This window comes from Monodelphis domestica, chromosome 8 (assembly GCF_027887165.1).
Source record: "Monodelphis domestica isolate mMonDom1 chromosome 8, mMonDom1.pri, whole genome shotgun sequence".
In the NCBI taxonomy this organism is placed as follows: domain Eukaryota; kingdom Metazoa; phylum Chordata; class Mammalia; order Didelphimorphia; family Didelphidae; genus Monodelphis; species Monodelphis domestica.
This window is the reverse complement of record NC_077234.1, coordinates 10,868,764-10,883,495: the sequence shown is the minus strand read 5'-3', so window position 1 is coordinate 10,883,495 and position 14,732 is coordinate 10,868,764. Positions and strand designations below refer to the sequence as shown.

The window sequence follows — 14,732 nt, the reverse complement described above, 5'->3', positions numbered from 1 at the left end:
ATTTAGATTGGTTTTGGTTGAGACTAGCATTTTTAACATCAAAAATGAACAACCTAAAGGAATTAATAATGAAATCTAATGATGTCACCAGTTCAAATCCCAGTCACGATGCTGGTGCATGAAAATTAGTCTTGATTTTATGACCCTTTAAATGAATAAGCAGCATTGAAAAGCCAACACAGCCATCATTTCCTTAAGGATACCTCAAAGTAGGACAAAGCGTTGATTAGACTATGTGCCCGTGGTTGTTCTGAAAATGGCAGAGAGGACACTTGTTTTATAAGCCTTAGACCTTGGCTTTGGTAAGTGGGAAACTGTTCTTTTAGTTCTTCAGTGTTAACTAGGACTTAAGCCACTGAAATCTCATGAATCTGAATTCTCTTGCCTAATAAGCACATAGTTAAATGCTCAAGTGAAAATTCATTCACACTTTCTCACTTCTGATAGAACCTTGCCTCTGGGTTCTGCCTTTCTCAGTGTTTCTCAAATCACCTGAGCCTGGCCTCCTCCTAGAAGGCCATGCATCTCTGCTCTCGGGTTTCAGACTACAACAGGAGGCCAGACCAGGTCTGTTTGGGGTCCATTCCAGAGGGACTCTTAGGGTTTCGTTACCGATGCTCTTCTGCAAAACCAGCATGTTCGTAAGAGTCTCATCCTGTGTGGGACTTGGGATCACCACAATTTGAGTTGCTACGAGCATAGAGGTCTATTTGTAACTTGTACTTTTTTTTCCTCACTATTTGAGCAATGAATCCCATACTGACTTTGGAACTTTATTACTAGATTGTCAGACATATCTTAGTGTTTGAGCTTGATATTTGTTTAAAAAAACATTTAATTCCATGTTGCTTATAAGTGGAGCCACTACTTTGATGCCGGAGTGAAGCCCACCCCACCCACGCAGATGGGCCGACGAGCCAGGGGTATCTGCCCTTGAAAGAAACCAATGACGTCCCTGCCGCATGTCCCCCCTCTGCCCTCCTAACTTGGCTTCCTGATCAGGAGCACAGATTGCCTATTTCAAGACAGATTTTACAGTAGTGTTTCCTAAGAAGTTTTTAGAGCGTGTAGCCTTTTGAAGAGACCCACAGTCCTCCTTTTCTTGCAGCTTCGTCGTATGCAGGAGATGATCGCGAGGATGCAGGCTCAGATGCAAATGCAGATGCAAGGAGGAGATGGGGATATCGTCATGCACGGGCACCAGGCTTAAGAGTAAGCTCCTGCCGTTTCTTTATTCTACATAGTGCCCTCCTCTTTGGCTGTCTTTGTGACACAAAACTTGCTTAATGTAACTCGGCGTTCGTCCTTTGTGTCTTTGATCGAGGTGAGGTTTGATAAATGAGGAGCTGAGCCCTTACTGCCCAGCCCACCGTTAGACAGGTCCTAGACGGAGATGTTCGTGACTGTCTCATGTTGTCTGACTAATGTTAGGTGGCATTTACAATTCAATCACAGCCTGTCTTCCAGACTTTTGAATTATGAGAACCAGGAGATGGGAAACACGTGCACCAGGGTAATGTGTTTCATTAAGAGAAACTTTTAAAATAGCAGTCAGTGCCCTGAGAATGGTTTATGTGGGGCCTGTCAAGGGGAAGGAAGCCCCTGAGGACATGGGGGAGAAGATGGTCTGATGCGATGCAGGATTCGGTGTGGATTAAGCAGTTTAAGTACTTCCTGGGCCTCATACATACACCGTTAGGGGGCACCACCGAGCACTGGAAAGACCCTGGGACAAATCACTTCACCTCTGTCTGCCCCAGTTTCTTCAGCTGTAAAATGGGGATAATAACAGCACCCATCTGCAGATTGTGGTGAGGATCCAATGAGGTTATATTTGTAAAATGCTTTGCAAATCCTGGAGTTCTGTGTAAAAATGGTGACCACTAATTTGTACAGAAAAGCCTGTACCAAAGGGCAGCTCTCCCTGCCCTTTGGAAGCACACATGTGACACGCTCCAGGACTTGCAGAAGATGGTCTTCAATGCCAAGAAAGGTTTCTTGAGCTACAGATTCTAAATGAGATATTTGGTTCCTTTGAAGCCTTTTTTCTTTACCGGCTTGTAGGAAGAGCTCCACGTATCATGAAGGAGGCTTGTCTCAGCGTGGAGTCAGAAGAGACATTTTCAGCCTCTTCTGAGGGAGCCACAAAGGGAAACGGGAGGCTGGGTCCAGAGGCCACTCTGCTCACTTTAGAGGGAGGGCTGTCCGACCGGATTCCTGTCCCTGCTCCCTTCAGTCTCGTTGGGGGACAGGATTGAGTCCTGATCGCTTTGTTGTTACTTTTGGGGGGAAGGAGGATCCCAGGCTCTCAAACCACAGCTTCACCCCTTTCCCGACATGTGCCAGCAACACAATGGAACACACCTGGCACATAGCAAAGGAGGCCATTTATCTCATCCTCGCCAGGCAGAAGATCAGTGGCTTCCATCGGGAGCTCTCCCACTAGGGGCAGGACGGCTCGGCTCCTCAAGCACCCAAAGGGGAACTCCCCCAAGTCTGTGGAGTAGCAGGCTAGAGCCCAAGATGTGGCAGAGTCTGCAGGCTACTCTCCTGCCTTCCCAGAAGCTCTTTCCTTCAGCCACCCAGAATGGGGCTGGTCTCTTCCTTCTCTCTGGAAGCTCAGAGCACCCTCTTCATGAGACCTGAAGGGGGCTGACAAAGGCAGGCACTTCCCACAGGAGGAGGCCTTTGTCCCTGGCAATGAGGGGAGCCCCGTAGGAGGGGGTGTGGCAACTGGCTTTACAGCTGTAATCATTGAGGGGGGTGGATACTGCCCCAGACTGCCAGGAAGCCTCTGGCCTGGAAGGGAGCTGGAGTAGATGCCCAGAGTCCTCCCTGGCATCAAGAGGAAGGCTGACGTAGAATGGCGCCTCTGACCCTTGGCGGGGGGGGGGGGGGGGGGGGCACAGTTGCATGACATCGAGTTAGTTGCTTTGGTTCGTTGGTAAAGGGTGGCAGCCTCCCTGGGACCCTGGGAAGATCGCATCGAGTACGCCAGCATTAAGATGCAGAAGCAGAGCGTCGTCCCCCGTCTCTTATAACTTGGAGCAAGGTAGAAAGGCTGCAGAAGGGAAGTGTAGATGGAGCCGGAAAAGTGAGATGGAAGCCTCTTTGGAATCACCCCCTGCGCCTTGTCACTGTAGATCTTTGCTGGTCTTACGTGATTCTTTATGCTCAAAGGGCCGTTCTTGCGGCGGCTTTTTATGTTAACTATAGGTGGCTTTCTCTGTTTTCACAGGCCTCACTTACAGAGAAGAAAAAAGAACATTCCAGTGTGTTTTTTCATGAAATCACCGAAAGGAAGTCGGCCTTCTTTCTGCAGTGCCTGTGGCCTGAAACTGTTGCTCACCATTTTTACCCAAGGCTCGGTTGGGGTGCCTTCTGTAATACGGACCTTGTAGCATGTATTTTATTGATAGTTTGTCCTTTCCCGTAACATGTCTGTTCCTACATAACTACTGTTAGGGAGAATTGGTTTTCTAGGCCTACGCCGTGAACTCGTTCCGGATTCGTATGGCCTGGGCCTTTCTGTCTGGGCAGCACCGTGGCGGAGTCTCATGGGAGCCAGTTCTCCTTATTCATCCAGACCTCTCTCACTAGGACCCCTGGGTAGGGTGAGGACTTTGAGAGTCCTCCTCTGGTATACACGAGTGTGTAACACCCAGTACCCAGTTTTGCTGCTGCCCGTTGGGGTGCATTTGTTAACACATCCATATAGTAACCAGCATCACCGGTTTGAAATCACAAAGAGGAATATGTACCTTTAAATAATTCATATTAAAATGTAACCTTTGGTTTCTAAACAACAAGGGGAAAGCGGAGAACCCCTATTATTTTTAAAACTTTTTTAAACAGACCTTTTTCTAGTAAGATCCCCAAAGCACGTGCTTTTAAAATAGGCTGGCCTCATCCCCTATACTGTCCCCCAGAAAAGGAGGGCAGCGTTTGGGGCTCGGGCTAGCTGGCAAAGAACACTCCTCCTGGCTTCAGACAAGAAGTACTCCTAAGTCTGAGATGCCGGCACCTGTTATTTTGAATACAGGTTTCCACTATTTTGTAAAAGGGCTATTTTGAAGACCAGCCTAAACAGGCGGGCTTTATGTCGGTCTGCGTGTTCGACAAGAGGCTGGATCCGCGAGGCTCCCTTGGGTCCCCCTTGCCTCTGTTCTCTGGCAGCGTGGGCATGGTGGCAGGGTTTTTAAGTCTGGTGCCATCTTCCCCCTTCATTGCACCAACTTCTCTGGTGTGGGGCGCCCCGGCCTGGGCCTCCTCTCCTCACTGTCTGCCACCGCTGCAAGGGGAGGCCTGCCCAGGGTATTCTGGGGCAGCTTCCGGGGGCCCAAGGGGTCGGGCGAGGGGCCGACGAAGCCGCCCCGAGCTCTGGCCAAATGCACAAAGCCTCCGGGAACAAGGGAAGAGACATTCCTCTCCAGCCTTGGTGATGGCACGACCCTTCCAAACATCCGCCTTCACGCCAGCCACTGATCTTAGTACGGTTGATCCATTGTAACTCCATGTATAATTATATTCTATACATTTTTTACCAGCTGTTCCATGACACTTCAGCCTGTTCTATATTCGAGGTCACTTCTCTGAATTACGCTAGTCTTTATAACCTCTCTTAGAGCAAAGTGAAAATGTATCTATGCAAGCGAGAAACAGAAAGGAAGCCCTGTGGGCAGCGACGTCAGCGGGTGCCTCGGGGAGCTCCCGCCCGGAGGGCTGGTCGGCTGCCCTTGGAGGCCTCATCCGCTGGAGCCGGGTTCTGTCTTGTCCAGGGCCTTTCTGTATCCCTTGAGCGATTGATCAATAAATAATCTGTTTCGTTATTCCAGAGTCATGGTGATCATTGCTGCTTTTCAGGAAAAGCTGGCTGTAGTGGAACATCTGGAAATTGGGGAGGGCCACGGAGCCTGGAGATCCTGCCTCAAAAGAGTGAGTCCTGAGCCCCCGCGGCGGAGGCGGCCTTGTCCTTGTGGCGGGCGTTGTCGCCTTCGTCCCTGCCCCTGAGGCACCCGGCCGGAGCCTCGGTTCTTGGGCCCGTCCTAGTTCCGTGGTGCTGCCGACGGTTTGAGACAGATGCAGCTTCTTAGTTGGTTTTTCAGGGGCGTGATGTGGGCAGATGCCAGCGGGGCTTCGCCAGAGTCATGGCGGAGGGTGGTGGCGAGCGCACAAGCGGGAAAGGAGAGAATCCGGCCCATGCCGGAGGCGCTCACAGGCCTGTTAGAGTGGCTGCTCTCTAGGGAGCCCCCAAAACACCCCAAGGTGGCAACAGATTTCTGGCCGGGGCTGGCCATTTCCTTCTCCAGCTCACTTTGTACGGGAGCAGAGGGAGGCCAACAGAGCTAAGTGACTTACCTGGGTCCCATAGCTAGGACGTGTGAGGCTGGATTCGAACTCGGGAAGAGGAGTCTCCCGGACTCCCGGCCCAGCCCTCTCCACGTTGCCACCTAACTGCCTACTGAAAGGAGTATCCAGGGAGGTTCACAGGTTCTTGGGATAGTGAGAATTGCAGCATTTTTAGAGCCCAGACCACTGACGTGGGGTGTCTGGATAGGCCAGTGAATAGAGGTCCAGCCCTGGAAACGGGGGTCCTGGGTTCACTTCTTACCTAGGTGACCCTGGACTAGTCACTTCACTCCAGTCACCCAGCACTTGCCACTCTTCCGCCTTGGAACTGGTGCTTCGTTTCCACCCTGGGCCGAAGATAGGAGTTTAGAAACAGCCCACCCACCGCACCACGGGCCTCCTCGTAGCCTCCCAGCAGCCCTGGAAGATGGGCTTCTGCCCGAGGAAAGCGCCCAGGGGTGTGGAGAGCTGGCAAGTGTCTGAGGCAGGACTGGAACCCGGCACTCTGACTGGGCCAGGGCTCTATTCCCTGTCAATCCCGAACCCGAACCCACCTTTCCATCCCATCCAAAGCTGGCCCAGAGGGCGCGTCAGCCCTCCTTGCTCCTGACGTTTGCCTTCTGCCTTGGCATGCTCTGTCTGTGACTAGATTAGAGTCTTCGAATGCCCAGCAAAGGCTGCCCAGTGAGCCTTACGTGACTTGCCCAGTCACCCAGCTAGGGAGTATCTGAGACCAAATTTGAACCCAGGACCTTCGTCCACTGAGCCGCCCTTTCAGTGTTGAGGCAGATGTGCAATGTTGGTGGGAGAGGCCGTGGGCGGGAGCGCCGGGTATCCCCTTGGGTGCCGATTGCCTGTGTGACCAGGCCCCGCCTCTAAATTGGGGCTGCCTCTCCCGCTCTTTCCTTCCCAAACCTGGCTCCAGGCTCCCGACTGCTGAACAGAACGAGGGCTGACGGCTGGGGCTCCCCTGCCGGGTTCTTCTTTCTTCCCTCTCCTTGGCCACGTCCAACCCCGAGGGGGGCTCTCAGCCTTGATCTGCCTCCCTTGGCTCGGCGTAAGGTGGTGGGAACAGCCATGGCGAGGAGGAAGCGCAAGAACATCCAGAGTGCAGCACGGCGTCCGGTGTAGTTTCCTTCCTTTCCGAGGCCTCCTGGGCCCGAATTGGACTTAGACGAGGCGGCGTTGCCCTGGCCGAGCACTGACGTCCAGGGACAAGCCCCAAAGTCAGGGCAGCGGCTGACCGGGCTCTAAGCCCTCCACGGCGCCTCCGGGGCCATCGGAACAAAGCGCTAGGCCGCCTTCTCCTCCAGGCTGGCACTTAGCCTGGGGGTGGCCGCGGCCCACAGAGGCAGACGGTCTTCCCTCGGCCCCCAAGTCCATCATTACAGGGCAGACGCTCTGGAAATGCTTGTTCCCTTGCCTGCCCTGGCCCTGTCTCCATGCTACCTCCTCCAATCAGCAGCCTTCTCCTTCCCCCTTCCCTCCCTCTCGGGCCCCCGGGCCAGATCTGGCCTGCCCTTTGCTGGGTGACAGCTGTGTGTGTACACACGTGCCTGCTGTAGGGCCGGCTACAGCTAATCGCCTCGTGTGATCCTCACCCAAATCCTGGCACACAAGCGCTCTAGCTGCGCAGATCTCGGTTCAGCCAGACGGGCAGACAGACAGGCAGACAGAGGGGGTCTCACTTGCCCAGGGGTGCCCTTTCTGAGGAAGAGGACAGAAAGGTGAGGCTCTGAGGCAGGGCTCTGGGTGCCTGCTGGGAGCCGGGAGCTGACCTTCTGCCCCGAAGCTCTCTGCCTGGGGTTGCTCTATGGATTACCCATGGAGCAGTGCTGGAATGGGGAAGGGGGGGGCGGAAGCTCCTATTGGCAGAGGGAAGCCAAAGAAACACCATCAACAGGGCCCAAGTAGAGCCTTTGGGCCTTTGGTCCTCCGCCCCCAGAAGCCAGCAGAGCTGACGCCTACGGGCCCTCCACAGGGGCACCCTCGGAGACCCTCCTCTCAGGAAGAGACAATGGAAGTGCCCTGTGAGGCACCCCTGTTGGGCCACGCTGGCCTGACACACTGCCACCCGGCAGATGATCCATCCGAGTTTCAGTGGGAAGAAGCTCTGGGTGTGGTCGCGCCCCCCCCCCCCCCACACACACACACACACCAGAGCCTGCTCCAGGGTGGCTACGCTCTTCCGCCCACCCTTGTGCTGAAAGGGAGAAGAGGCGCTTCGTCATCGTGGGTGGCCAGGCAGCTGGTCAAAGCCTCTGGGACCTGCGCGCTCCCGAGGCCCCAATCTCGGACGGGGAGACGGCAGGCAACACCACCGACAGACTGGACCATCCAGATCCTTGGGAAGGAGGACTTGGAGAGACTTTGGAAGCCAAAGCTGAAAAGAAGGCGGGCCTAGAGGGCAGCCTGAGAAGGGAGAGCGGCCGGCTCTGGGGGCAGAAGATGGGGCTGTAAGAGCCCCCCAAGGGAGGAGGACGTAGCCGGGCAATGCCGGAAGATTTTACGTTTGATCCTGGAAGCCCCTGCAGTTGATTGCAGAGAGGGCTGAGCTGGCCCTGAACTGCTTTTGGAAAAATGCATTTGATGGAGGCGGGTGTCCTGGAGGCAGCGCTAGAGCCTCAGTGGTCCAGGTGGTCCAAGGAGAGAAGAGCAGCACCTGCGTGCGTGCGTGCATGGGAGAGGGGTTTGCCTGGGCTGAACCAGGCTGAGGAGAGAAGACGGACCCCAAGGCTGTGAGCCTGCGAGTGCTCAAGCTCCGGAACAGAACCGCGAAGTTCAGGGGAAAGAGAAGAGGCTCATACTGGAAAGGCTTCAGGATCAAGAGGGCCATCTGTTGGCAGGACCTGGAAGCCCCCTTCTTGTCATCGTCCTTGGTGCGCCGGTCTGTGTTGTCTTCCTGCTTGTGCTCATTCCCTTTCAGTCACCTCCTACAAGGGTCCCCGTATCCCTCAGAACTCCTCATTGCTTGTGCCAGCACATCCCCTCCTATGTGGGCACAGGTAGGCCTCCTGTCTCTGGCTGCCTGGGGGCACGTGTGCCGTGCTTCCCAGGAGTCATGCCTGGACTCAACAGTCACCAAAGGATTAAAAATGGGCATCTCCCAGAGGGCAGTGGGGCTGGAACCTATCGGAAATGAAGGGCTCGCAAGAGGAAGAGGAAACGGTGCTCTCAAAGAGCCACGAGGTAGAAAGAAGGGGATGAACAGGTGGCCTGCTCCACTGGTACCCTTGAAATCTTGGGGGAAAGAGAGGAAGGCCTTGAGCCCACTGGGTAGACTCTAGAAGAGCAAGAGGACAAGAAACCCACGAGATGACCAGGCCGAGGCAACAACAAAACCAGGGGAATGGCAGAGTCCTTGGAGTGCTCTCAACCCGAATCATTGGGTTACTTTATTTCTTTACCAACTACGTGCCATGACAAATTTCCACATAGCTTTTCCAAGGTTATAGGATCCACATTGTCTCCCTTCCTCCCGCCTGCCCCCCTCCTAGAGCCAGCAAACTGCACAGAACATGACAAGTGGAATCCCTGGATGGTGACCTTTCCTTTGGAAGGACTCATTGTTTCCCAGAAAAGTTGGGCCAGTTCACCAACCAGCCAGCCCTCCGTGTGCCCACAGATCCTCCGGCACTGATCCTCTCCTTTGTCATCTTCGTAGGCAGCATATTGAGATCTGGAGAAGGAGAGAGACGAAGACTGGGTGCCTTTGATAGTTTCCCACCCTTGTGGATTGTGTGGTGACGAAGCACTTGGGGAGCCTGTCCCCTCTTCCCTAGGCTGTTTCTGTAGCCGCTTAATTGGGCTCCCTTGTCTCTGGTCTCCCCACAATCCAGCAGCAGTGAATAATTAACAGGCATTTATTCGCAGTCCCTGCTACCTGCCAGGTACTCTGCTTGGCACTGAGGACACAAAGACAAAAGCAGACTGATTTCCTGCCTTGAGAAACTTGCAGCCTAGCTAGGGGAAGTCACACAGGTGGATAAGTTTACACAAAATAAATCCGAGGAGATTTTGAGGGAATTTTCCTAATTCACATCCTACGACCAGGTCACTCCCCTGCTTTGGCAGCTTCCGAGAATTCCGGTCATCTGTAGGACAAATTACACATTCCTCCATCTGGCCATTGAAGGAAGCCCTTCGGAGTCTGGTCCAACTTCCCTTTCCTCTTGAACCATTCTTCCCCACCATATTCTGGGTCCCAGTCAAAGTAGCCTATTTACTCTTACCCAAATGTGACATTCCATCTCCTGCTTTTGTGCAGCGCCCCCCATCCCCAAGACTGGAATGTCCACCTCTAAAAACAAACTCAAAAAACCCTTACCTTCCGTCTTAGAATGGATCCTAGAATTGGTTCCAGGACAGAGGAGCTCTAAGGTTAAGTGACTTGCTCAGGGTCACACAGTTAGGAAGTGTAATGAGTGAACTCTGATGGAACACTTATGCTCAGATGAATACCTGAGTGTCATAGAGCACCACACTGGTTTGTAGAGTTCGCCAGGAGAAGAAGGAAGAAACTAGAGAATCCCTATAGGGGTCTTCCTTCATTCTTCAGGGTGGTCATGCCCCCCCCCCCCTCCCAACACAGATCGTGACTTCTCCCTCCTAAAAAACTTCCTAGATGGGCTTTGAGATCTCCTTGCTGCCAGCCTGACACTGGTCTGTTCTACATTCATTTAAGGGGTCTGTTACTGCATCGAATTTGTCTTCAAATGGAATTCAACTTGGATCTTTCTCAAATTGACCTAAGACCCAGCTTGACTTGTTGACCTCTCCCGATCTCATTCTGCAGTCTTTAAGAATTCCCACATTGTAATGGATTGCACATGGGACTTGGAGTCAAGAAGACTTGAATTCAAATCCTGCCTCAGACACATATTCGCTATCTCACCGGGGACCAATCATTTATTCTCTCCAAGCCTCAGTGCCTTCATCTGTAAAAGGGGGAAGAATGACAACTCCCTCACAGTTGTTCTAAAGATCAGATGAGCTCATCTAGGTCATACCCTTTGCAAACCTAGAAACACTAGACAACTCACACAGAGGGTTGCATCGGTCTTCTTTTTCCTCTTTGTATAAGGAAAGTTGCATGTTTGTCCAATTCTTAATTTAAAACGGACAAATGTGAACATACTGTTCCCTCCGCCGACATCCTGTCATCTAGAACCGTCACGAGATTAGATTCCATTTCTTCCACTGAAATCTTCTACGAAGGGAATCCCACCCTAATAACCCCAGGCAAGGAAATGGAGAAGAGAAGCACGGATGACAAGTAGAACTGAATGCAATGAAATTGGAACCACCCAGCTGGATGACTCCAGGCATAGGGATGGGGGATGGAGGGTGTGGCTGAGGAGCGCCCCCCCCCCCCCCCCCCATGGAGCTAAAACTAACTGCGCTGTGATAGAGAAAATGGCCCCTATGGAACCTTCGGGGTCCAAGGACAGAGTGGCCACTCATCTGTACATTCTAGCCTAGTGGGTTGCCCAGGGCACAAAGAGGTTCAGGAACGTGTCCAGGATCACACAAGCAATGGGTGCCAAATGTAGGCCTGGAACAGAGGCTTTCCTCACCTCCCTCCAAGCCTGGATCTCTCCCCGCAATGCCATGCTCTACCAAGTAAAACTTATTTTAAATATAAAATGAGGAGTCGAGGATGCTCTCTAAGGTCCCCCCTCCAAGCTATAGAATGGAGGGAGGACACTGGATGACCTCATGGTCCCTTCCGGCTTGAGAATCTATAGCTCGGGCCTCGTTTTCCTGACCTGTAAAATGTCACAGCTGGAACAGATGGTCTCTCCTTCCCGTCCATCACTTCATCTCTGGGCCTCTGATCTAATGACTGCTGGATCTTCTGAGAAAGTAGGGAAATGGTACCTTCTGCCAGTCTCTCAGCATCTTGGCTCTTCACCACAAAGGGGCGGTGTTCGCCTGCATTTCTAGGCGTCCCCCCTTGCAGGGGCTTGGCTTGTGGTGAACCTGAGCCCACCAGCCCACCTTTCCTTCCCGGCCCCTCCCTCCCAGTCAAAGACTTCAATTCCGAGGGCTCAGCCTGGGGCTGCAGCCTCGGGGGGTTACCCTGGCTCCAGGAAGAGGGCGAGGCCTCAAGAAGGGGGAGGGACATGGGTTTCTGCCCAGCAGCAGCTTCCAGTCAACCATCCACCCTAGAGAATGGATTCAGAGGTGGATCCCCTCTTCCAGCCTTCCCAAGCTTTGGGAGTCCACAGATCTCCCTCCCTTGGCCCGGAGGAGTCAGCGAAGTGACCTGGCGCTGACTGTGCGTCCAGGCTGGGCTACTGGTCTGTTCTGAAGAGCATCCTCTGTATTCTGTGTGCTCACTGGAGGCTTAGCTGGGAGCAGAAGGGGCCTCCGAGCCCCAAGACAGCCCTTTTAGTTTACAGAGGAAGGAATCCGCCAGGATGTTTGGTTTTTTTTTCCTTTTAAAGATTATTTTATTTGATCATTTTCAAACATTATTCATTGGAGACAAAGATCATTTTCCTCCCCCCTCCCCCCACCTCTCCCAGGATTCCACTGGGCATCATATGGGTTCTTGATTCGAACCCATTTCCATGTTGTTGGTATTTGCATTAGAGTGATCATTTAGAGTCTCTCCTCAGTCATATCCCCTCCAACCCTGTAGTCAGGCAGTTGCTTTTCCTCGGTGTTTTTACTCCCACAGATTATTCTCTGCTTGTGGATAGTGTTTTTTAGATCCCTGCAGATTGTTCAGGGACATTGCATTGACCCCAATGGAGAATTCGATCACCTTCGATTGTACCACAGTGTATCAGTCTCTGTGTACAATGTTCTCCTGGTTCTGCTCCTCTCGCTCTGCATCACTTCCTGGAGGTTGTTCCAGTCTCCATGGAACTTCTCCACTTTATTATTCCTTTGAGCACAATAGTATTCCATCACCAACATATACCACAATGTGTTCAGCCATTCCCCAATTGAAGGGCATCCCCTCGTTTTCCAGTTTTTGGCCACCACAAAGAGTGCAGCTATGAATATTCTTGTACAAGTCTTTTTCCTCATTATCTCTTTGGGGTACAAGCCCAGCAGTGCTATGATCCAGCACTGTTTTCTTAATCCTTCATAAAGATTTTACAAGGAAGTTTCTACTGTAAGTTGGTGATACCTTTAGCTGCCTTGGTTTCCACTTTCCTAGAAGAGCAAGTGCTTGAAGCTCCCTGAGGGCAGAGATGGCTTCAACTCACTGTAGTATAGCACATTTTTTTCTAAAATATTATTTATTAAATTTTAACATTTGTTTATTCCAAACTCTCTCCCTCCCTTTTCTCCTTCTCCCTTCCATTGTGAAGGCAAGGAATGTGGTATCAATTATATATGTGAAATCATGCAAAACAGATTTCCATGTCAGCCATGTTGAAAAAATGTTAAAAAATTCTACTTCAATCTGCACTCGGAATCATCAGTTCTCTCTCGGGGGCACATTGCATTTTTCGTCATGACTTCTTTGGAATTGTCTTGGATCACTGCACAGTATTGCTGTGGCTGTGTACGCTGTTCTTCTGGTTCTGCGTATTTCACTCTGCATCCATTAATGAAGGTCTTTCCAGATGTCTCTGAAACCATCCAGCTCATCATCACTTCTACAGCACGAGAGTATTCTATCACCATCTCATCCCTTGACTTGTTCAGTCATTCCCCAATTGATGCACATCCCCTCGATTTCTAATTCTTTGCTACCACAAAAAGTGCTGCTATGAACACATTGGTATATACAGGTCCTGCCCTTCTTTTCTTTGACCTCTTTAAGGTATAGACCTAGTAGAAGTATTGCTAGACCAAAGGGAAGGCTCACTTTTATAACCCTTTGGGCAAAATTCCAGATAGGTCTCCAAAATGGCCAGATCAGTTCACAGCTCCCCCAACTGTGCTTTCATGTCCTACTCTTTACCCCTCCCCTCTAAGAGTTCTCATTTTCCTTTTCTGCTATACTGAACTGGTGCCTCAGAGTAGTTTTAATTTACATTTCTCTAAGAGTGACTTAGAGAATTTTTAATATGACTCTAGATAGCTTTGATTTCTTCATCAGAAAACTACCTGTTCATCTTGTATTGACTCAGCCTACCCATGAGCAACTAATTTATCCAATTGTTTAGCTCTGTCTTTATTTGTGGGAAAAGTGTTTTGTAATTGCATTCATGTAGTTCCTACGTTTTCCCAGGTAGACTCCCAAGTAACATTTTCTGCAGTTGTTTTCTTTTTCTAATGTATTAAATTTCATTTTCTCCAGTTACATGTAAAAACAGTTTCTAACATTTCTCAAAGAATACTGAATCTCAGATTCTCTCTCTCCCCCTTCCCTCCCTACCAATCTCCCACTTTCTTGAGATGGTAAGCAATCTCATATAGATTTTACATGCGCCATCATTTTCCTATATTAATCCTTTAGTGGAATCTGTTTACAACTCCCCAAACAATGCATTCATGTCCCGGCTTTCCTATATCCCCTCCAAGTTTTGTCATTTTCATTTCTGTCATAATAGCCAGTCTGATAGGTAGGTATAGGGTGATACCTCAGAGTTATTTTATGTTTTCTAATTATTAGTGATTTAGAGTATTTTCTTTTGCATGACTATAAAAAATTTTAGTTACTTTGTTTGAGAACTGCTTGTTCATTTCCCTTGACCAATTGGGGAATGGCTTGTATTTTAATATAGTCAAATCATTTCTCTAATAAAGGCCTCAATTCTTAATTATATATAGAGAGATTCTTTGATGACTTCTTGAAAGATGTGTAAGCTCTTTTTTGATCATGGCTTTTAGATAGTCCAATACTCTTAAATTGTCTCACCTGGATTGATTTTCTAGGTCAGTTGTTTTTGCCATGACATATTTCACATTTTCTTCTATTTTTCATTCTTTTGACTTTGATTGTTTCTTGAGGTTTCATGGCATCCTTTGCTTCCATTTGCCCTATTCTAACTTTTAAGGCATGATTTGCTTGAATGAGCTTTTCCATTTGGACAATTCTACTTTGTAAAGAATTCTTTTCCTCAGTATATTTTTGTACCTCTTTTTCCAAATGGCCATTTCTGTCTTTCAAGAAGTTTTTCTTTTCAGTGCATTTTTGCATTTTGACCAATTCTGCTTTTTAAGAAGTTCTGCTCTTCAGAACCAGGAAAACGTTGTACACAGAGACTGATACACTATGGCACAATCAAATGCAATGGACTTTTCTACTAGTAGCAATGCAATGCAATGATACAGGACAATTCTGAGAGACCTATGAGAAAGAATGTACCCACATCCAGAGAAAGAACTATGGGAGTAGAAATACAGAAGAAAAACAACTGCTTGATCACATGGTTCATTGGGGATATGGTTGGGGATGTAAACTCTAAATGATC

The 14,732-nt window shown here is 50.3% G+C and overlaps 1 protein-coding gene across 6 annotated transcripts in view; it reads left to right on the top strand.

Moving 5' to 3' along the window:
* SEPTIN2 (septin 2) overlaps nt 1–4,829 on the top strand; it is a 32,843-nt gene extending 28,014 nt beyond the window's left edge. For all 6 annotated transcript variants that reach the window (XM_007502415.3, XM_007502412.3, XM_007502413.2 and 3 more), the window contains exons 12-13: nt 1,109–1,212; nt 3,239–4,829. In XM_007502415.3, coding sequence (XP_007502477.1) covers nt 1,109–1,210 — 102 coding nt within the window. In that variant the 3' untranslated portion in view covers nt 1,211–1,212; nt 3,239–4,829. The remainder of the gene's footprint in view (nt 1–1,108; nt 1,213–3,238) is intronic.
* The last annotated feature ends 9,903 nt before the right edge of the window (nt 4,830–14,732 follow it).